Below are 23,296 nucleotides of genomic sequence, written 5' to 3' on the forward strand. Positions count from 1 at the left end.
GGGCCATTCGGCATCCGCGTGTGTTATGCTTCCTGAGTCGACTCCTTGTCCTCCGTTGTTCACCTCTCCTAACTGCTCTGCACATACGTGCATCCGGAACCGGCCCCAGCTGTTCTTCCTCCTCACTCATCTCGGCCTCCAAAGGCAGCTGCCTATCCGGTGGCTGGGAAATGTCGGATGGCCCTGGCTCTATCTCTGTGTCCGATGGAGAGCATCCATCAGAGCCTTCCCCAGACTCCAAAACTGGCCCAAGTTCCTTCTTAAACTCCTCATTGTCCGAGTCTGCCGCCAGCTTTGCTGGCCGCTGGTGGGGCACAACAGAAGAGAGGATGGATGAGTCAGAGGGACCTCTTGAGACCATCTAGACTTCTCCCATACATAGTTGTCCGCAACACTCACGGCATGTCCGGGAAGGAGCACTCTCCAGCAGCCTGGAAGGAGGCCATGGGTCCCTCCCCCAATGGGTCTCCCTGGCCCTGGATGTACCTACGGGCAACACCCAGTTGCAACTCCCCTTCCTAGTCTGCTGCCTCTTAATTACATGGGGGGAGATGGGGGGCCAGACCCCCTTTGCAAGGGTGGCTGGGAGAGGCAGGTGTGAAGCAGAGAAGAACCAGACCCAACCTGGAAGGGCTCAGCTCAAACTCCGAAAGGCCCCCAGAAGGACCCAAAGAAAAGAACCTTAATTCCTGGAGCCCTCCCCACCCTGGAGCTCCAGGGAGACAGGCCACAAGGTGACTTTTGCAAAAAAAAAAAAAAAAAAAAAACCCTCCCTTGCGGGATGAGATTGTAGAGAGAGTGCAGAGAAGAGCAACCAGGATGATGAGGGGACTGGAGGCTAAAACATACAAAGAATGGTTGCCGGAACTGGGCATGGCTAGTCCAGTGAAGAGAAGGACCAGGGGAGACAGGATAGCAGCCTTCCAATATTTGAGGGGTTGCCACAGAGTGGGGGGTGGGTGGGGGTCAAGCTATTTTCCAAGGCACCCGAAGGCCATACAAGAAACCATCATCTTCCTCTTTGAACGTCCCCATAATCCCTTGCAGGGTGGAGTCTGGGCAACTGAATGGAGCTGAGTGTTTTACTGGCTGGATGCCCTTCCTGTTGCCAATGTGGAATTTTGTTCAGCAGATACATTCCCAGAGAGAGAAATATCTGCCTTCTACCTAGGATTGAACTTACACCCTCCTGATTGTGAGGCGAGAGCTCCACCTCTAGGCCACGGCAGCACTCCTGAAGGCCAGACAAGGAAGAATGGATGGAAACTGATCAAGGAGAGATTCAACCTAGAGGTAAGGAGGAATTTTCTGACAGTGAGAACAATCAACCCATGGAACAGAAGTTGTGGGAGCTTCATCACTGGAGGCTTTCAAGAAGATATTGGGATGCCCTCTGTCAGAAATGGTGGAGGGCAGTGATGGCTAACCTTTTTGCCATCACGTGCCAAAAATGGTAGGAGTGTGGGGGGAACGTTGCACGTGTGGGTACCCACACCCATAGTGTAATGCCTCACGCGGGCCCTGCCCCCACACACATGTGTGCATGACCCCCTGCCGCCCATTTTGGGCCTGGCAAACTCCCTGAAGTCTTCTGGGACCAAAAACGGGCCACAGGGAAGGGCGCTGCCAGAACCCAGGAGAGTGTCAATGAAGTGCCCCCACAGCCCGCCACAGAGAACAAGCTAGCGCAGTCCCCCCTCCCACCCCTTCTGCCAAGGGAGCGCACCCGCTTCCCAGCCGGTGTGTCTTACCCTGGTGCAGGACAGATGTTCCTTCGGTGTGGACCCCACTCCTGTGCCAGCACTGCTTGTTCTCAGTGGCTGGAACGGGGAGTCCTCCTCCAACATCCCAGCAGCAAGTAGCAGGGTGACTCCCCCTTGCCTGCCACTGAGAACAAGCAGTGCTGCAGCTCCTGCTCTTCTAGGGTGCCCGAGCCAGCCAGGCGCAACAGGTGACAGCTGTTTCAGTTTCTGGCGCTCCCGTTCTGGTGAAGACCACAAGGGTGGTGCACCGGAACCCAGAAGAGCAATGGACAATGGCTCCACAAGCCTGGAGAGATGGCTCTGTGTGCACTTCCGGCACGCGTACCATAGGTTAGGTGGGGTCTCCTGCTTGGGTGGGGTTTGGACTAGATGACCTCCAAGGTCCCTTCCAACTCTGTTCACCTGTGTCTGTGTAACAAGGAGCACCTCTGGAATCGACTCCCCTTGGAGCTCCGGTTGGCTCCTGACCTTCGCACCTTCCGCCGCGAATTAAAAACTTGGTTATTCAAGTTCCCAGGCCTGGACTGATGGGGTTTTTATGGTTTTTTAAAATTTTATTCGGTTTAACCAGATATTTTAACTCCGTACAATGGTTTTGTGGATTTTATTGTTGTGAGCTGCCCTGAGTCCGTTGGAACTAGGGCGGCATATAAGCTAAATAAAATAAAATAAAATAAAATAAAATAAAATAAAATAAAATAAAATAAAATAAAATAAAATAAAATAAAATAAAATAATAAAATAAAATAAAATAAAATAAAATAAAATAAAATAAAATAAAATAATATATAAAATAAAATAAATAAAATAAAATAAAATAAAATAAATAATAAAATAAAATAAAATAAAATAAAATAAAATAAAATAAAATAAAATAATAAAATAAAATAAAATAAAATAATAAAATAAATTAAAATAAAATAAAATAAAATAATAAAATAAATTAAAATAAAATAAAATAAAATAAAAATAAAATCTCCATTCTCGTACAGGCATTCGTCAATCGTCTTCCTCCGTTGGGCCTCCTGAGCTTCTCGTTCTTCTCCCTTTTGCCTTGTTGTTGAAAGCCTGGTATCCCCACTGGACCCCACTGCCCAGAGCAATGGGGCAGGGGCAGCAACACAGGTTCCCAAAGGGATGGATGGGGGTGGGGGGGGGACGGAGTGGCTTTCCTTTCCTATTATCAATAGTCTCCTCTGTCCTTCAGGTCTTTTAGGTGGGAGTTGCACCTAAACTTTTTAGTTGTGGGAGTTCCTCTCTTCACCACCAGAGGGCGAGGCAGGCTTGGGAATCTGTCTCCCCATAGCAAAAAAAAGGACTGCTTGGGTTTTGATATTGGGGATGTTTTTTGGGGGGTGGGGGTGGGGGCTGGAGAGGGGGATCCAGAGAACTGGTTTCCTTCCCTTGAGAATAAGGGCCCCTGGCGGGGATCTCCAAGATGGGAGTTTCCTCAGTTTACCCAAGAATATGTGCCCATACATACACACACACAAACACACACAAATGCACACCCTTCCCCCCCTTCCCCTTCTGCCCCTCTTGCAAGGGGCCCCCTCCATGCTGGGGATTCAGCCAAGTTCCCCCCCCCTGCTCTGTCCCGGAGTGGCTTTCAGGGAAGGAGAAAGAAGAGTGGCAGGAACACGCCGCCCCCCCCGCCCCCCAATTTTTTGCCACCCCTCCCCTCCCCACACAAAAGCCTGGGTCCCTTCAGGAGGACCAGAATTTGAAATCTCACTGGGAAACTTCCTAGGCGAAGTCGGGAGTTGGGGGGAGGGAGACAGGATTGGGGGTCCCATGGAGATTTGGAAGGTCCCCCCTCCCTGTAGAGGTGGGTTTCAGCAGGTTCTGACCAGTTCTGGAGAACTGGTAGAGGAAATTTTGAGTAGTTCGGAGAACCCATAGTAAAAATTCTGACTGGCCCTGCCCCCATCTCTTCTCTGCCTCCCAGTTGATTGGGAGGGAATGGGGATTTTGCAGTATCCTTCCCCTGCCACGCCCACCAAGCCACACCCACAGAACCGGTAGCAAAAAAAAAAAAGTTTTGGAACCCACCACTGCCTCCCTGCTTTCGATTCCAGTTTTCCCCTTGTCTGCCAACACATCAATAAGTACAGAAAAGGAGCAAGGCCCCCTCCCCAAATTACCTGGAATCTCTCCCCCCCCCCCAAAAAAACCCCCAGGGGTGCTTCTGTGTCATCCTTGTTGCTCTCTTCCTCCTCCGCCTCCAAGTGCCTTTCCTAACTACTGGTAGGAAGACGGGACGCTAAGAGATTCAGCTATCCGGTCCCAGATGTTTAAAATCTCCACCCGTTGTAGCCCCCCTCCTCCCTCTAAGATTGCCGGTCTTCACATGAGGGTCTCAGCTGTCCCACCCACCCGTTAGCGTCTCCCAGAGAGGAGGGAAACCCCTTGCTCCCTTGCTGGCAGGGAATCCCCACCCACCACCACCCTTCATCAGCTGCGTCTCGGAGGAGGGTCTCAGGTGGGTGTCTGGCCGGCCTCGCCTCCCCTCATCTCCGGGGGCTAGAAAACGGGGAGGGGGCGCCAGCGATCACCCTCCCGCAGGTAGGAGGAGGCGGGGTCCTGCGGAAAGGATGAATGGAGGGTGGGGGGAGGGGACCCTGCATTGAAGGAAAGGCTTCGGGTCCGGCAGACTGCAGGGGCTGAGCCTGCCTTCCCCCCAACCCTCGCTGAGGAAAGCCCTTTCTGAGCCCCGGGACTTGAGAAGACGAGTTTATTAGAACTCAGGGACCACGGAGGTCATCTAGTCCAACCCGCTGCTCAAGCAGGAGACCCTAGACCATTTCTGATTCTCTGCCCTCCCGTCCCCGGCTCAGCTGCTCCGGAGCGCCAGTTGCTTCTTTCCCGCAGGCGCCCCTGGGATTTGGGCGCAGAGGTCCCCAAAAAGAGCCCAACCTCAAAAGGAGGCTGGGTGAGCTTTGAGACCTGGTGAAGCAGTGGCTGAGAGGTGGGAGAGACGGCTGGCCATTGTTTTGGGGGGAGGGGGCTCCAATTGGGCAGCCCTCAGAGGTAAAAAAAAGGCAGGGGGTTGGACTAGATGACCTCCGAGGTCCCTTTCAATTCTATCCTCCTATGCTTCTGCAAGGGTCTCCTGCTTGAGTTGGGGGTTGGACTAGATGACCTCCGAGGTCCCTTCCAACTCTGCCGTCCTGTGAGGGTCTCTTGCTTGAAAAGGGGGTTGGACTTAGATGACCTCCGAGGTCCCTTTCAATTCTATCCTCCTATGCTTCTGCAAGGGTCTCCTGCTTGAGTTGGGGGTTGGACTAGATGACCTCCGAGGTCCCTTGCGGCTCTATTCCGATTGACTGATTGATTGAGGCGGGCCAGAGCTTGCAGGGAGGATCCGGGGGGGGGGGCAGGACCCCTCCAGCACTGTGTTTGGGGATCGATGTGCCCACTTTTCCTGAAGCCCCCAAAGCATTTGGAGGAGGGGGAGGGATGAGGAAGCCTCAAGGGCAGTGAGGAGGGGGTGACCCTCTTTTAGGACGCCTCCAATTCCTCCCCCGGGTCTTCTGGGGGTGGGGAAGGTCCTGGCAGCCTCCCAGCGTGACAGCCTCTCCTTCGGCTGATTCTCTTTCGCTTTTGCTTTTCAGGCAGAAATCTCTCGATTTTGCTCCTTGTGTGAATCTTCTGGACATGGCTGAAGGCATCCAAGGTAAAAATCTTCGGCTCCTGCTTGGGTGGGGGGGTGGGGGGGGACTCCCTGTCCTGGGGTGGAGGGGCAGACTAGGATGGGCCGGCCGTACGCTGCTAACCAGGCCCCCCTTCTTCTCTCCTCTCCTCTCTTCTCCTCCCTCTTTGGGGTTGGTAGGGCCCGAATGGAGAATCGTCCTGGTGGGCAAAACTGGCAATGGGAAAAGCGCCACGGGAAACACCATCCTGGGGGAGAACGTCTTCACGTTTGAGGTGTCCCCTCATTCAGTCACGAAGACTTGCCGAAAGGAGGAGACGCGGTGGAGGGGACGGACGGTTGCGGTGGTTGACACGCCCGGCTTTTTCGACCCTGAAACCAACAGGAAACCAGAAGCTTTGAAGGCCAAGGAAAATGCTGCCGAAGTGAAAAAATGCCTGAGGTTTTGTTCCCCGGGTCCTCATGTCATTCTGCAGGTGATTCGTCCCGACCGTTTCACCCAGGAGGAGAAGGACGTGGCTCAGTTGATCACTGAGATCTTCAGCCTGAAGGCCAAGAATTACATGATCCTCTTGTTCACCCGTAAGGACCAAATGGAAGGAAAAACTCTGGAGGACTTCATACACGAGGACCCCTCTCTCTGTGAGCAAGCGTTCCAGTGCGGGAACCGCTACCTGGCTTTCAACAACAAGGCCACAGGAGAAGAACGAGAGGCTCAGGTGGCCCAGCTGATGACCATGATTGATGAGCTGGTGCAGAAGAACGGGGATGCTCCTTGTTACACGGAAGAGATGATGAAGAAAGACAAAGAGCAGTATAAGAGGGAAAAGGAGGGAGAATGGAAATTCTCCTGCTGTCCTCTTCTCTAACAGACACCGGAAAGCCCCACGACTTGAACCTCTGCTCTCCCAAAGCCCACAGCTCTACGCTTCCCTCCCCCCCACAACCCCGCCTCTTCTGAGTTCGAATCCAGCCCTCACCAGGGGAACTCCCAAGAAACTTAGGAAGCCTTAGTAAGACCGCACCTAGAATATTACATCCCGTTTTGGTCACCTGCACTCTGCAAAAGATGTTGAGACTCTAGAAAGGAGAGCAGAGGAGAGTGACCAGGATGATTAGGAGCAGGGGTGGGTTCTAAATTTTTTTTACTACCGGTTCTGTGGGCGTGGCTTGATGGTCATGTGACAATTATTTAGGATTTAGCAGAGGTACTGGTCTACCAGGCTCCGTTTTAATTCCTTGCAGAGCTGTACCGATCTACCCTTTTATTTTTTGCAGGCACTGGTCTACTCATGTATTCGTGCAGGCGCTCATCTACTCATTTGTTTTCTTTCAACACTGATCAGCTGTAGGGCGGCCCTTTGAAGCCCCCGGGCAAGAGTTTAAAGTTTCCCTCTAGCCATCAGCTGGGACTCAGGAGGCAGCAATAGATTGGGGTGGGGCCAAATAAAAGGTAAGAATAACACGGGGGTTGGGGGCGCAGGGTGGGGGGGGGCACGGGGGGAGTGGGGGGGCAGAACTGGTTCTGTGACATCATATCGTCACCGCTACCAGCTCGGGAGAACTGGGCCGAACAGGGAGGAACCCACCACTGATTAGGAGACTAAAATATACGATGAATGGTTGCAGGAACTGGGCACAGCTACTCTAGCCTAAAATATATATATATATATATATATCATATTAAAAAAGAAATTGGACATGGTGTGACCATCCTGGCATCTTCTCCGCCATACACACTAAAATATAACACAAGTATCTATCAGAGTTTCTTGCCAAAATCAAACTCAGAAGACACACATTGTAGATAATTGATTCAGCTGGATTCATTCATTTCTTTATATACATAATAACAGACGAAGTACTTACAGTGCCAATAGTTGATTTTTCAACGTAGTAGAAGTTACAGGCAGAACACAAGGCAGGAGAGAACAGTTAGTTTCATTTCAGCAGAGCAAATAGGCATGCCCAGCTTCCTTTCAGTTTCAGTTCTCTGCACAGACTCAGTTTCAGCTCCCATTGGCTGACTTAGTTGCTATGCCTGTTCATTGGCTGACCTTGTTACCATGTCTTTCCCAGTCATTCTCTCTCTCCTTGGTTTTTTACGTCTCGCAATCTATCACATTCTGCACAATCTTAATATTTTCTTTATTATCCCACTTTCTAGAGGAATATTCTCATTCTTCCATTGTTGGGCATATACCATTCTCGCTGCCGTTGTGATATGCAATATTAAATACGTTAACCCTTTACTGTAACCTCCTGTCATGATTCCTAATAAAAAATTGTTCTGGTTTGAATGCCAATTTTGTCCAATCATTTCTTCCACGGTGGCATATTTACAAATGCAATCATGCTATATCAAAGATGTGAAAACGTGGGGTATTAATAGAGATTGAAGGATATTAGATAAATTACTATTGGGGACAGATGAGAAACTGATTAAAGCAACGTATAAATATTTATTAGACTATAAAAGGGAGGAAGAGCGAGTTAAAGAGACACTGGTGGCATGGGCAAAGAATTTTGGCTACCATATTGAATTGGAAAAGTGGGACAAATTGGGGGAAAGAAATAGGAAATTAACCCTGGCCACAGCGTACAAGGAGAACTTGTGTAAAATGTTTTATAGGTGGCATCTACCACCCGCAGGATTGGCCAAAATCAGTGGTGAAATGTAAAATTTGTTACTACCGGTTCTGTGGGCGTGGCTTGGTGGGGGGGTTTAATATGACTGAGTGGGCGTGGCCAACTTTTTTTTTTTTTTTTTACTTTTAAAACCATTTTTTCTACAACCTCTTCGGCTGAAGAGGTTGTAGAAAAAATGCTTTTAAAGCCTCTGACGATCCCAGCTGACTTGCCTGATCTGCAGAGGCTTTTTGTCCTTTTAAAAACATTTTTTCTATAACATCTTCGGCCGAAGAGGTTGTAGAAAAAATACTTTTAAAAGCCTCTGATGATCCCAGCTGAGTCGCACAATCATCAGAGGCTTTTTTTTTTTACTTTTAAAAGCCTTTTTTCGGCTGTTGTAGAAAAAATGCTTTTAAAAATAAAACAAAACTTCTGATGATCACGTGGCTCAGCTGGGCAATGTGGGGGAGCAAGGATTTTTGCTACCGGTTCTCCGAACCACCCTCTGCCATCGCTACTGGATTGGGCGATCTGGTCCGAACCGGGAGCATTTCACCGCTGGTCAAAATGTATAGAAATTTATCACCAAAATGCTAGAAATGTGACCAATTACTGGGCACCTACAGCCACGTGTGGTGGACATGTAGAAAAGCAAAAGATGACTGGCGAAGGATTCAGAGGTGGCTGCCATCTCCCTACTCGTCTGTGTGCCACCTTCCAGTGGCCAATGTGGACTCATGAGGGAGGTCATGCCCACTGCATCCTGAAATCTTCTTATTAAATATACTCCTTGCTTATGAATGAAGCTGTGTGTTTTGAAGAGGGGGGGGATGGGATAGGGCCGTGATGGCGAACCTATGGCACGCGTGCCACAGGTGGCACAGGTGGCACGTGGAGCCATATCTGTGGGCACACGAGCATTGCCCTAGATCAGCTCCAGCACACATGTGCGCGCCGGCCAGCTGATTTTCTAGCCTTCCGGGCCCACTGGAAGTCGGGAAACGGGCTGTTTCTGGTCACCAGGGGAGTGGGGAAGGCTGTTTTCACCCTCCCCAGACTCCAAGAAAGCTTCTGGAAAACAGGCCTACCAGGCGTACTGTGCCATTGCGTGCCAAAAGCAGGGGGAGCGCGGGAGGGATCGCAGGTGCATGCGTGGGGGGAGCGGTGCATCCATCGGTGAAACATCTGAGGTGGCTCGGGAGTTCATGGCTTCCATGACGGCCATGGACCTGACTCAGTTAATTCATGGCCCTACTCACACAGGAGGAAACACGCTGGACTTGGTTTTTGTCTCTGGTCAGTGGTTGAGTGGTCTTGATACAGGAGATATAGTCATCGAACCCTTGTCATGATCTGACCATTCCCTCCTTAGACTTGACTTTCTAACCGCTACACCCCGCCGCAGGGAGGTGGGACCGACTAGGTGGTTTTGCCCCAGGCGCCTGAGGGATCCTGATAGGTTCCAGATGGAGCTTGGGCCATTTCCTGAGACTCTGGCTCATGACTCGGCTGAAGATTTGGTGGCCGCCTGGGACAGTGTGGCCACTGGGGCTTTGGACCGCGTTGTGCCTTTGTGGCCTCTGACCCGGCACTGAACTCACCTAGCTCCTTGGTTCTCTGAGGAGCTGAGGGAGATGAAGCACCGGAAAAGATGCCCGGAGAGTAGTTGGAGGACCAGCCGTTCCGAATCCGACCGAACACTGGTGAGGTCTCATATTAAGACCTACCTAGTGGCGATAAAAGCGGCAAAATCTAGCTATTTTGCCGCTCTTATCGCGTCATCAGATAATCGCCCAGCCGCCCTGTTTAGGGTGACCCGCTCCCTGCTCCATCTGGAAGTGCGGGATGATCCCTTGCAGGGTCGAGCTGAGGACTTTGTGCAGTATCTGCATGACAAGATCGCTCAGATTCGGGAAGGCCTGGCCTCTGACTGGGTAAGTCCGGACGGGATGACTGAGGCAGGTCTTGAGAGTGTTATCTGGGGGGAGTTCGATCCTGTGGCTCCCGAGGACATGGACAGGATTCTGGGACGGCTGAACGCGACCACATGTTTATTGGACCCGTGTCCCTCCTGGTTGGTGCTGGCTTCCCGGGAGGTTACACGAGGCTGGCTCCAGAGGATTATTAATGCTTCTTTGAGTGAGGGTGTCCTGCCGGCCGCCTTGAAAGAAGCGGTGGTGAGGCCCCTCCTGAAGAAGCCCTCTCTGGATCCGGCTGTTTTGGCTAACTATCGTCCAGTCTCCAACCTTCGTTTTATTGCGAAGGTTGTTGAAAGTGTAGTGGTGCGGCAGCTTCCACAGTACTATCTAGATCCACTCCAATCCGGCTTCAGGCCTGGGCACAGCACGGAAACGGCATTGGTCGCGTTGCTGGATGATCTCTGGAGGGCTCGGGATAGGGGTTGCTCCTCTATCCTGGTCCTGTTAGATCTCTCTATGGCTTTTGATACCATCGACCATGGTATCATGTTGCACCGGTTGGAGGGGTTAGGAGTGGGGGGCACTGTTTTGCGGTGGTTCTCCTCCTACCTCTCTGACCGGTCGCAATCTGTGTTGACAGGGGGGCAGCGGTCGACCCCAAGGCACCTTGCTTGTGGGGTGCCTCAGGGGTCGGTCCTCTCGCCCCTTCTGTTCAACATTTATGTGAAGCCACTGGGTGAGATCATCCGTGGCTTCGGGGTGGAGTTCCATCAGTACGCTGATGACACTCAGCTGTACATCTCCACCCCAGGCCACCCCGACGATGTCCTTGAAGTGATGTCCCGGTGCCTGGAGGCCGTGCGGGCCTGGATGGGAAGAAACAGGCTCCGACTCAACCCTTCCAAGACCGAGTAGCTGTGGCTTCTGGCGCCTGATATAGCCAGCTGGTGCCATCGCTGGCTATTGGGGGCGAATCACTGGCCCCCACGGAGAGGGCTCGCAACTTGGGCGTCCTCCTGGATGCACGGCTGTCTTTAGAAGAGCATATGACGGCCATGGCCAGGGGGGCTCTTTTTTTTTTTTTATTGAAAAGTTTTATAAGAAATACAAATATTTTCTCCCCCCCTCCCCCCCTCCCCCCCCCACCCCCTTCCCTAGACTTCCCAGAACAAGCACAGGGTATAGACATTCACAAATGTAAAACTAAAATATGCTAACAAATTATTGCATTCATATTTTCCCTAGATCTTTAACTCCTTATAACTCAAAAAACTATAAACATAAACTACTTAAAAATATTTCATTCATAAGCTATATGAATCTTCTTAGTCTGATACTTGTTTTGAATATAGTCAATCCATCTTCTCCACTCCGATATGTATCTTTCGTTTGAGTGATCTTTAAGATATGATGAGATTTTCGCCATCTCTGCCAAATGCACGACTTTTAGTGTCCATTCCTCAATGGTGGATGGATCTTCCTTCTTCCAGTACTGTGCCACCAGGGGCAGGGGGGCTTTTTATCAGGTTTGCCTGATATGCCAGTTGCGTCCCTTTCTAGATCGGGACTCCCTACGCACGGTCACTCAGGCACTCGTCACTTACTGCCTGGACTACTGCAATGCTCTCTACATGGGGCTCCCCTTGGGGTGCACCCAGAGGCTCCAGTTGGCCCAGAATGCGGCCGCGCAGGGGATTATGGGAGCGACGGGGTGCTCCCATGTGACACCTCTCCTGCGCGAGCTGCACTGGCTCCCGGTGGTCTTCCGGGTGCGCTTCAAGGTGTTGGTGACCACCTTTAAAGCGCTCCATGGCTTAGGGCCGGGGTATCTACGAGACCGCCTTCTGCCGCCAATAGCCTCCCACCGGCCAGTTCGCTCCCACAGAGAGGGCCTCCTCAGGGTGCCGTCCGCCAGACAATGTTAGCTGGTGACCCCCAGGGGGAGAGCCTTCTCTGTGGCAGCACCTGCCCTCTGGAGCGACCTACCCCCAGAGATACGCACGATACCAGACCTCCGGACTTTTTGTTGGGCCCTGAAAACTCATTTATTTCATCTAGCCGGGCTGGCTTGATCCCATCCTTTCAGTTTTAATTTGGAATTGGTTTTAACTGGGTTGTTTTAAATTGTGGCCGAAATTATTAAATATTTGGAGTCCTTAATTAAGGACTCCAGACGCTGTTGCAGAGATACTTCTACGGATGCTTGCCTTTTGCTGTTTTGAAGCACGCAAGCCATCATCAGAACTGCTGCTGCTGGACATTCTTCCTCCCACAAGCTTCAAGCTACGTTTGCTGATTGAAATTGTTTTTTCTTCAGGTGACTTTTTAGCTGTGAAGTTTGTGCTGCCGCCCTTCTACTACCTCGATGATGTATCGACACCGAAGCTGCTTATTGTCATGTTAGCTTTTTTCTCTTGTGAACTGTTTCGGTATTGTGGAGAGGAATCTAGGGAGATAGCCTGACTTCACATAACCAAGATAAGACTTTGTGACTAATGTGCTTTTTTAAAGACATAGGGCTTTTAAAATGTTTTAAAGTAAATTATATTTTTACACAAGATGCTTCTGTCAGATTTATTTCAGTCCTAATGTGTTTGCTCATGAGCTGGTTCACGGTCCGGGGAACCCCTCAACCCCACTTAATAACATATTTAATGTTTTTTAAACTGTTTTTTAAATTTTATATGTTATGTTTTATCTCGGCTGTTCACCGCCCTGAGTCCTGTTGGAGAAGGGCGGTATAGAAATCAAATCAAATCAATCAATCAATAAGTAAATAAATAAAGCCCACATGGGGAGGAGGGGGTCCCACTAAGCCATCCACCACCACTTAGATGACCACTCCCCAACTGAGGAGTCAGGCTGGTTGATAGAGCCAGGTCTTCACGCCGTTTTGGAAGGCCAGAAGGGAGGGTGTGGCTCCCACACCTTGGGGGCAGCAGGTTGTTCCATAGGGCGGAAAAATGGTCTCCTTGTAGACCCCACCGGCTGAAAATCCTTGACTGGCGGGGTCTGTAGCATGCCTCATGGGCTGGCACAGGTTGTTGCTGTTCGTCGTTTAATGACCCCATAATCCCTTGCAGGGTGGAGTCTAGGCAACTGAATGGAGCTGAGGGTTTACTGGCCGGACGCCCTTCCTGTCGCCGATGTGGAGTTTTTGTTCAGCAGATATATTCCCATTGTGCCCAGAGAGAGAAATATCAGCCTCTACCTAGGATCAAACTCACAGCCTCCAGATTGGGAGGCGAAAGCTCCACCTCTAGGCCACGGCACCACTCTTGGGCTGGCACAAGTGGGGCGAGTTAATCCTTTGGGATGAGCCAGGTCCTTGCGACAAAAGGCTTTATAGCCGATAACCCACAACTTGATTTGGACCCAGAAGCAAAGCGACAACCACTGCAGTTATAACATGAACCATCTTAGGGGTCCCCCAAAATCCCCCCGCCTCTCCCTTCTGCACCAGCTGAAGCTTCTGGACACTCTTCAAGGCTAGCCCCAGGTAGAGCGTGTTGCAGTAGTCCAATGAACAGGGCTTAAGCCAGAAAGGGAGACAAGTGGCAGGTGGGCAGGCGCATTCCCTCTCTGCCTCCCCACTGGGCCACCAAGCTGTAACGATTGGGGACCACTGGCCTATAGAGCAAAAGATGGGCAGATGGGGGACCTGGGGAGGGGCGCATCCGTGTCAGCCTCCAAAGGCCAAGAAGGGCCACCCACAAGGGTTGACTGCCTCCCCTCTGGTAGCAGAAGTGACTTCACCCACCTGGGATGCTGTCGGCTGAAGGGGGAAAGACCCCTTTGATACTGTGGCAACCGGGGAGGGGGGTGCCCCTGGGGTGAAGGCAAGGATGTGAGGGTTATGGGGCAGGATCCGGCTGCCATTGAGAAGGTGGAGGACCCGAGAAGATAAGGACCCGAGTCTCTCACTGGCCCCCAGGAAGGGTGAGGAAGACCCCCGGCTGAACCCCCCTCCCCATACATACACACACATTTCAGCAATCAAAGGCAAAAGAGAAGTGGAGAGGACACCAGATCTGCAGTCTGCAACTGTTTATTTCTCGAGCAAAGAAAAGGGAATTAAAAATCAGGTTGTTTCTGGATTTGGAGGCCACATGAAGCCGTCATGCAAACAATTTAAGGAAAAACAAGCGAATCACCGCGACCAATATATTTCTCAGGAAGACCATCACCCGTCCGTCACCCCAAAACTGGGGTAGAAGAAAGAGCAGGTTGATGATGCTTTCGTGTGGCTTGAGGTTCTGCTCGATGAACATCTGGACGTGCTCATCCTGGACTTTGGGCTCCAAGTACAGCCGGTTGACGTGGTATCTCCCTTCGTCCTCCGAAACGGTCCTCTGCACCGTCTCCATCAGCTCCGAGACCTGCGTCTCCCGCTCAGCTCCCGCGGCCTTGTTGTTGAAGCCGCAGAAGCGATTCCCACACTGCCGGATCAGGTCGCGCAGATTCCAGTTGTCGGACTTTTGGACGTACTCCTGCAGGGGGTCCCCACCCAAATCTTCCACGCAGGTGAAGAGGAGGATCGTGTGCCTGGTGGACTCAGCCCCCAAAATATGCTGGACACACTTTGCCGCAGCCACGTCTTCTTCGATCAGGGCGTGGGGGCCGGGCCGGGAGAACCCAACGGAATACCTGATCTCACGGCACATGGCAGGTGTGTCTACCATGGAGATCTTTGTGTCCTGCCAGCTTCCCTGCCCCCTTTGGCACCTCAGGGTGGTGGTCTTTGCCCCCAAGATGGATTCAAATGCCCTCCAGCCAAGGATGGTGTTCCCCGTGGCACTCTTCCCGCCCCCAGACTTTCCAACCAGGATCAGCCGGAGTTCCTCACCCGCATGATTGGAAGGAAAAGTTACAAAGAGGAATCGAGACATCACAGATACACTGACATCCACTGTGGCCTTGGAGTGTTCTTGATGCACCCTTCCTTCCTTCCTTCCTTCCTTCCTTCCTTCCTTCCTTCCTTCCTTCCTTCCTTCCTTCCTTCCTTCCTTCCTTCCTTCCCTTCTGTTTCTTTTTCCTTTTTTCTTTCCTTCCTCCCTCCCTCCCTTTCCTTCCTTCTCCTCCTTCCCTGTATTCCCCTCCTTTTCTCCTTCCTTCTTTCCTGCCTGCTTATTTCCTTTCCTTCCTCCCCCCTCTCTTTTCTCACCCTCTCCCTTCCTTCCTCTCTTTCTCTTTCTCCTTCCTTCCTTTTTCCTTCCTTCCTTCTCTTCCTTCCTTCCTGCCTGCCCACCTCCCTCCCACCCTTCTCTTTCTCTCTTTCTCTCTTTCTTTCTGTATTCCTCTCTTTCTTTTTCCTTCCTTCTTCTTCCTTCCTTTCTGCCTCCTTTCTTCCTCTCCCTTTCTTTTTCCTTCCTTCCTTCTCTTTCCTTCTTCCTTCCTTCCTGCCTAGCTCCTTCCCTCCCCCTCCCTCTTTTCCCCTCCCCTCCCTCCCCTCCTCCCTCCCTCCCTCTCTTTCTCCTTCCTTCCTCTTTCATTTTCCTTCCTTCTCCTTCTTTTCTTCATTCCTACTTCCCTCCCTCCCTCCCTTCTGGGTTTTTCACTCTCTCTTCCTGGTTGAGTCAGGCAGGCGCTCTAGAGGAGGGTCAGATCCATCCCAGGACACGGCTGGGCTCCGAGGACCCCCTCGGTGGGGCGGCCTCCCCCCTCGAGTAGTGACCAGTCAGTGGACGGCATAGCCAGCCTCCCTTGGTGACCTGCAAAGACGCTCAGCAGGGCTCCCTTCGGAGGAGCAAGACGCAGAGCTCGGCAGAATCCTGCAACACCTCTTACTTTACAGACCCCGGAGGCAATTCCCTGCCCTCCCGATCTCGGGAGCCCACCGCGCCCCCTTTGCATAGCAGCCCGCAGGATGCTTCGGAGGGAGCCCGGCGCTGGGCCGTGGTGTGGGCCTGACTCCCAAGACCCCCTGCCCCAAGGAGAGGATCCCCCCACCCGCAAGCACATAGACCTCCAGCCGCCCTCCTGCCCCCCCCCCCCCCAAACGTGCAGTTCTTGCTCTGGCAAAGCGGTGGCGCTTCCTTCGCCCTCCGGAGCCCCCTTGGAGATGGGCGGTGGGCGTCCACTTGCTTCTCCCCCGGATTCTTTTCAGAAACAGCCCCCGAAATGGAAGGAAGAACGGAGAACTTCCCAGGGGATCCGACGCTCTCTGCCTCCTTCAGACCGATGCTTTCCCGGGCGGGGGTTGCCCAGCAGAGCAAGCGAGTGAGTGAGAGAGACAGGAGAGAGAGAGAGAGGAATAGAATAGAATAGAATAGAGAACAGAACAGAAGAGAAAGTAGAAGTGAAAATAGAATAGAATAGAATAGAGAATAGAACAGAAAATAGAAAAGAAAATAGAAGAGAAAACCAGAATCGAATCGAATCGAATAGAATATAATAATTTATTGGCCAAGTGTAATTGGACACACAAGGAATTTGTCTTGGTGCATACGCGCTTGGTGTACATAAAAAGAAAAGATACATTCCTCAAGAATCATAAGGTACAACACTTAACGATAGTCATAGGGTACAAATAAGCAATCAGGAAACAATAACAATATAAATTGTAAGGATACAAGCAACAAAATTACAGTCATACAGTCATAAGTGGGAGGAGATGGGTGATGGGAACAATGAGAAGATTAATAGTAATGCAGACTTAGTAACTAGTTTGACAGAAAAAGAGAAAGAGAGAGAGAGAGAGACAGACAGACAGACAGAAGAGAGAGGAGAGCGAGAGCGCAACTGCCGCCCCGTCAAATCCCCGGGGGGCTTCAGTGGGCGTCCGTATTTTGGGGGGCTGTTTCTGTGGATCCGGAGACAGAGCAATTCCGAAGGAAGCCCCTTACCCTGAATGGAGCCGCCGACCCCTTTCCTGGGTGTGTGTGTGTGTGGGTCTCATTGGCCCCTCCTGCACTTGGGATTCAAGGTGCCGTTAGAAGAGCTGCGTTTCCCGAGGCGTCGGGGGACCGTGTGAAATTTGGCAAGGCTGCCCTCACCACGACAGAGAGCTAAGGAGCCTGTGTGTGCTTGTGTGTGTGTGTGTTAATTGCTGGAGGGGGCCAGGGATAGTCCGAGTCACCTCTGCTGGGAAGGGGGGGGATGCTGGGCCTTTGAGGGGCTCCCTGCACCCTGGAAGGGAGTTCTCCTTTCCGACTGAAAAAACCCAACATTTGGGGGACACCTGCTGCAGAGGCGGGGAGGGGGAGGGGGGAGAACAGCTGGATGATACCCTATACAAAGCGGAGGAAGGTCACGCCCTTTTGGGGGGGGGAAGGAGGCTTTGCTCACCTTTGCAGGACGATGGGGTTGGAAGGCGCCTCTGTCACTTTGGCCGCGGTTTGTGCGCGCGGAACTTGAACCCTCAACCAGTTTCTCCGCCCTCCAACTAGCAGGTGGGGCGGCCCGAGGGTGGACGTTCCCTCCACGGTTTTGCCAGGAATCCGGGGGGCGTCAGCTCGCTGCCCCGCCCTCACCTGAGAAAGAAAAGTTATCGGAAGCTCTTAAAAGGAAGGGGGGAGGGGGAAGAAGGAGGGAGCGGGTGCAATTCGCATCCTCAGCAAAAGCTGCCCGCCCAGCATGGCAGGGGATGCCAGAAAGAGCCCCCCCCCCAAAATGAGCCGCCCACCCCCGGGAAAGATTGCTGCACGCTCTGCCTGGTTTCGCGCCCGCGTTTCCTCGGGGCGGGGAGGGCAGAGGAGGTGGGTGGGGGCAGTATGATGTGGGAAGCAAAGATTGGGGAAAGGGTAGCGGGGGGTCGGGGTGGGGGGCAAAACACCTGGGGCGTGAGTTCAATCTTGACCCACTCAGAGACCTCCCTGCTCCCCAGGTTCGGTGAAGAGCAGCCGGCGGGGCCAAAGACGAGCTCCAGGAATTGGGGGGGGGGAGAGGAAGGCTGGAGGAAGGTCCCTAATGAGGGGAGGGGGAAGGAGACTCCGCCCGCCCCGAGAAATATAACTTTTCCACGGCCTTTCGCGGAGGCCAGAAGAGATTCCCAGCCTCTCGGTGGAGCCAGGAAAACTGCGGGCGCGAATCCCCCCCCCTCCATCAGCTGCGTCTCGGTCTCAGGTGAGTATCTGGCCGGCCGCGCCTCCCCTCGTCTCCGGGGCTAGAAAACTGGGAGGGGGCGCCAGCGATCACCCTCCGGCAGGCAAGAGGAGGAGGGTCGTGCGGAAAGGGCCCAGGATGGATGGAGTTGGGGAGGGGGCTCTGCATTTCAGGAAAGCTTTAAGGCTTCGGGTCCGGCAGTGCGAGGGGCTGCAGCTGCCCCCCCCGCTCTGGAAAGCCCTTTCCAGTCAACGCCACCTTCCCCTCCCCCCCCTCCCCCCCGGCCCCCACGACTTCGGAAGACGAGCTTAGAACTTGGGCTCCCAGAGTTGGAAGGGACCTTGGAGGTCTTCTAGTCCAACCCCCTGCTCGAGCAGGAGACCCTACACCATTTCTGCCTCTCTGGCCCCGGCTCAGCTGCTCCGGAGCGCCGGGCTCTAACGCGGGGCGCCGCCGCCTCTTCCTCGGTTCCCGGGGCCGCATCTCTGCTCCCGGCGCGCCCGCTACCTGGGCGCAACTGGGGCGCAGAGTTCCCCAAGAGGTCAACCGCGGAGGAGGCTGGACCAGTCCCGAGACCCGGTGGGGCAGTGGCTGATGGACCATGCCAGGAGAGTGGGACGAGGGGCTCGTGTCCTCTGGGAGAGACGGCTGACGGTGGGCAGCTCCAATTGGGCAGCCCTTGGTATAAGGGAGTGGGTTGGACTAGATGACCTCCGAGGGTCCTTTCCAGCTCCGTCATTCTATGATTCTGTAAGGGTCTCCTGCTCTAGCAGTGGGGTTGGCCTAGATGACCTCCGAGGGTCCCTTCCAGCTTTATTCTGATTGATTGGTTGGGACAGGCTGGAACTCTGGGCAATAGCATCGCATTGGGGGATCAATGCCCACCTTTCCTGAGGGATCAGGCGGACTCTACCCAGGATGGGCAGTGAGGAGGGGGTGGCCCTCTTTTAGTGTCCCTCCCTGTGTCTTCTGTGGGGGGGGGGGAGTTCCTGGCAGCCTCTGAGCAAAAAGGCAGCTTCTCCTTTGTTTCTGGTTTTGTTTCGCTTTTCATGCAGAACCCTGGAGATTTTGCCCTGTGTGAAGCTTCTGGAAATGGCTGAAGGCATGCGAGGTAAAGACTTTGGCCCCTGGGGGGCTGAGGGTGGGTGGGCTGGGGTAGAAGCTGCTGTCCTGGGACAGGCAATTGGGACCATGAGCTGCTGACTGGGTCCCCTTTCTTCTTTCCTCTCCCCCATTGTTGTAGGGCCTGAACGGAGGATCGTCCTAGTGGGCAAAACCGGCAATGGGAAAAGCGCCACAGGAAACACCATCCTGGGAGGAAAATTCTTTGACTTTGGGATATCATCTCAGTCAGTAACACAGACTTGCCAAAAGGAGGAGATGTGGTGGAACGGCAGGAAGATTGTGGTTGTTGACACGCCGGGCTTTTTCGACACCAATGTCAAGGCAGAGAAAACTGCGGCCGAAGTGAAGAAGTGTGTGAGCTACTGCAACCCAGGTCCTCACGTCATTCTGCAGGTGATGCGTCCCGGCCGTTTCTCTGAGGAGGAGGAGAAGGTGGCTCAGCTGATCAGTGACATCTTCAGCCTGAAGGCCAAGAATTACATGATCACCTTGTTCACCCGCAAAGAGGACCTGGAGGATATGACGCTGGAGGACTTCCTATCCACGGCAAACAGCTCGCTTAAGGCCCAGATGGCCCAGTGTGAGAACCGCTACCTGGCTTTCAACAACAAGGCCAAAGATGAACGAGAGGCTCAGGTGGCCCAGCTGATGACCATGATTGATCAGCTGGTGGAGAAGAACGGAGGTGCTCCTTGTTACACGGAAGAGATGATGAAGAAAGACGAAGAGCAGTATAAGGAAAAGAAATACCCCTGGTGTTCTATTCTGTAACAGATACCAGAAAGCCCGTCTACTTGATCCTCTGCTCCAAGGCGGCAGCTCTCCCAAAGGCCACAGCCCTGTGTTTCCCACCTTCTGCTCTGAGTTCCAATCCAGCCCTCCGAAGAAGCCGAATCCGAGTTTCGTGGCTGAATCGCCCTGAGCCAATTCCTTCTCCCAAGAACCCAATTTCTCCCCCTGGATGACAGGACTTTCTTCAATGGGAAGATCCTGCCCCCCCCAGTATCAACTGGCCCCCCAGCCGAATTCTCTACCAGCCTAAACCCATGTCCCTTCGGAAGGACACGCTCTCTTGGGCTTCCCATCTCTCGGGCCTTTGAGGTAGAGCAGGCCGAGAAACCAGCGACACACGAAATATTAGAGCTTCAGTTTATTGATATAAATGACAGCAGCAGAATCTTGAAAACGTCTCCCCTTCGCTCCCGCGGGCACCAAAGAGCATCAAGAGAGGGCAGCCTTGAACTCACCTCTTCCTGTTTTCCTGGGGTGAATCCATGTTTTCCCAACAGCTGCCACCTGTTTCCTGCAAGGCCACCTCTGTACTCATTTCTGTTTCAATCTGAAATCTTCTCATTAAATCTACTCCGTGCTTTTGAAAGAGGCTGTGTGTTTTGAAGGGGGGGTGGGTGGGTGAAGGGGACTGCAGAGGTTCCGATTTAGGCCCAGGACTCTCCAATATCTTCATCAATGACTTAGATGAGGGAACAGAAGGGGAACTCATTAAATGTGCAGATAACACTAAGCTGGCAGGAAAAGAGGACAAGCTCAGGATCCAAAAGGGTCTCGACAGACTTGAACCCCTGGCCGTATCTATCAAAATGAAATCCAAGGTAGATAAATGTAAGGTTTTACGCTTAAGCAAGAAAAACCAACTGAGTAGATACAGGCTAGGGCAGGGGTCTCCAACGTTGGCAACTTTAAGCCTGGAAGACTTCAACTCCTAGAATTCCCAAGCCAGCTTAAAGTTGCCAAGGTTGGAGACCCCTGGGGAAACCTGGCTTAATGCCAGTAACTGTGAGAGGGACCTTGGAGTCCTAATGGACAATCAGTTAAACATGAGCCAACAGTGTGTGGCAGCAGCCGAAAAACCCAATGCAATCCTAGGCTGCATTAACAGGGTCACAGAATCGAGGTCACATGAAGTATTAGTACTGCTTTATAATGACATACTAAGATAAAGTGGTATTCTCGGCATCCAATTTTGGTCACCACATTACAAAAAAAGAGGCTGAGACTCTGGAAAGAGTGCAGAGGGCAGAATTGGGAGGGCAGCTTGACAAAGACCAGGGAAGTTCAGAACCGGTTTGTGCCAGCACCCAAGGCCCTGCACCCTAAGAAAGAATGTGAATGACCATAAATGTCTCAGCATTCTCAAAACACCTAGGTGGACTCTCATTGGCTGAAGGCGGAACGGTCATGAGGGGAGGGCTGCAGTGTGAGGAAACTTTCGGTGTCACGGGAAACCTGACTTTACTGCAGCCAGCATCTTCTAGTAAAAGAACCCATCACTTCAACCAAAGGGAGTCGAGGGTCTTCCTTTCCTAAGGGATTGGACTGGGGCAGGTCTGACAGTGGAACGGAGAGGAGCTGAGCTGAAATCACCAGCTGCCCCTGTGATGGGAGGAGGTGACAGTAGAGGCAGGGTTGGGGGGTCAGCCGGGGACTGGCTGCCCCCAGGAGGCAAACTGGAGCCAGTGTCCACAGGGAGAGAAGCCGTGAGGATGCTGGAAAGCGGGATGGAGAGACAGGGCAGGGTTGATGGCCATGCCCGGCCAGGACGTGCTTCCAGCTGGTGCGACCTTCATTTCTCCAATCACAGCAAACCTTGGGGTGAGGGTAGGCGGGAGAAGGAGCCGAGGCCAGATGGGCTGGTGACCAGATCCAAGGGTGGGGGTGTGATCTAGAAGGCGAGGAAGAACGCTGGGGAGGTCTAGGAAAAGTGACCTCTATGGGAATAGAGAGGGGGTGGCTGCAGGGGGACACAAGGGCCCAGCCCCTCCCCCCAGGTGATAGAGGAGAGGCCCCTAGGACGGGAGCAGAGGGGTCGCCCTTAAGTCGTCTTCTCCTCTCTGAGGGAGAGACAAGCCAGGGAAGGTGCCTACCTGGGTCCTCCTTGTTATCCAGGAATCCCTGTTGGCCCTGAGGGGCCTGGATGCTCCAGTGTCCGGGTGTGAGACCCAGTTCCTAAAACTGGGCTCAGGGGATCCGTTGGGAGAGTTGCGGCCTTACCAGCCTCCCCGGTGCGGAGCAACTGCCCTGCCTGAGTGGGTCTGGGACAACTCGCCACGGCCATCTTGCTGCAGCCCACTCACCGTGGCCATTTCACCGTGGCCAACTTGCCGCACCAAGTTGTCGGTGGTGTCAACTTCATGGGACAAGTTGCCGTTTCCACTGCATTTCTGTCAATGGAAATAATGTCGAAGAAAGAGCGGTGGATAAGATTTATCGCATGGAGTTATCCTGCGTGGAACTGTGTCTCACGGCGGGTTTGCCTGTGGCAAGTGGCCCCATTCCAGCCTGAGCTGCTGGAAGCCATCTTGGGGCTGAGGGGGCGGGGTTGTGGTTCTGATGGGGGACTTCAATCTGCCATCCTGGGCTGGGACTCAGAGGCAGCCCAGGAAGTCCTGGCCGGCAGGATGACCACGGGCCTACCACCCTTTCTCTGGTCTTGTTCAGGGGTGGGCTTCAAAAATTTTAGCAAGAGGTTCTCTGTCTGGTTACTGGGTGTGGCCATGGTGGGAGTGGCCTAGTCAATCTCCTGCACCACGGCGGGAGAGGGGGCATTGTTTCCCTCCCCGAGCTCTGGAGGCTTTCGTCGAGTCTCCGGGAGGGCAAAAATGGCCTCCCCAGGCTCCAGAGGCCCTCTGGACCTGTTTCTGGCCTTCTTGAACTCCCGGAAGGCCCGTCTTTTGTCCTCCCGAAGCCTCCATGCGCACCCTGCACTTACCTGTATCCAAAATGGGCCGTGTGGGGATTCCTGGGTGGAGCGGGGCGGGCTGGGGTGGGCAAGGCCAGCCAGTAGTGGCATTTGGGGGTTCTCCGAACTGCCCAGAATCTTAGCTAGAGGTTCTCCCGAAGCCCTGCGAACCCCCAGCAGCCCACATCTGGTCTTATGGTACCCACAGAGTGTTGCCCGACAGCGTGTTCAAAGTCAGTTGGTCCCTGCTCGGCAAGGAGGGCAGAGTGGCCATTCAGAGGAATTTGTGGAACATCTGACGGATAAAATCCCTTGGAGCCATTCTCAGTTTGAAACCAAGTGTGGAGCAGGCCCATTGGGAATGCCCAGGGAAGGGACTTGCCAGGTTGACTGAGAACCTGAGGAAGTGGACAAGTCCCTTGGGGGCTGGAGAGATCCATGCTGAATAGACCCTCCTGGTTGGTCA

At 53.0% G+C, this 23,296-nt stretch overlaps 2 protein-coding genes and 1 pseudogene across 2 annotated transcripts; 2 read left to right on the plus strand and 1 right to left on the minus strand.

Annotated features, from left to right (window-relative positions):
* The first annotated feature begins 5,370 nt into the window (after nucleotides 1-5,370).
* On the plus strand, nucleotides 5,371-6,877 carry LOC117673276 (GTPase IMAP family member 9-like). Its single transcript, XM_060683263.2, has 2 exons — nucleotides 5,371-5,439; nucleotides 5,596-6,877. The coding sequence occupies exons 1-2, from the start codon at nucleotides 5,421-5,423 to the stop codon at nucleotides 6,282-6,284; spliced, it is 708 nt and encodes a 235-aa protein (XP_060539246.2). The 5' UTR covers nucleotides 5,371-5,420; the 3' UTR covers nucleotides 6,285-6,877.
* Nucleotides 6,878-14,083: 7,206 nt separating this feature from the next.
* Nucleotides 14,084-14,854, minus strand: LOC148114416 (GTPase IMAP family member 2-like). The gene has a single exon (XM_087893699.1). It carries the CDS (start codon nucleotides 14,852-14,854, stop codon nucleotides 14,084-14,086), a length of 771 nt encoding a protein of 256 aa, XP_087749825.1.
* A 1,231-nt stretch (nucleotides 14,855-16,085) lies between these two features.
* Nucleotides 16,086-19,904, plus strand: LOC148114417 (GTPase IMAP family member 9 pseudogene; annotated as a pseudogene).
* The last annotated feature ends 3,392 nt before the right edge of the window (nucleotides 19,905-23,296 follow it).

This window comes from Pantherophis guttatus, chromosome 4, assembly GCF_059756535.1.
Source record: "Pantherophis guttatus breed Tessera chromosome 4, ASM5975653v1, whole genome shotgun sequence".
NCBI lineage: Eukaryota > Metazoa > Chordata > Lepidosauria > Squamata > Colubridae > Pantherophis > Pantherophis guttatus.

Excerpts from the sequence above, each read along its gene's own strand:
- LOC148114416 (XM_087893699.1), bottom strand. The coding sequence starts at position 14,854 with ATGTCTCGATTCCTCTTTGTAACTTTTCCTTCCAATCATGCGGGTGAG.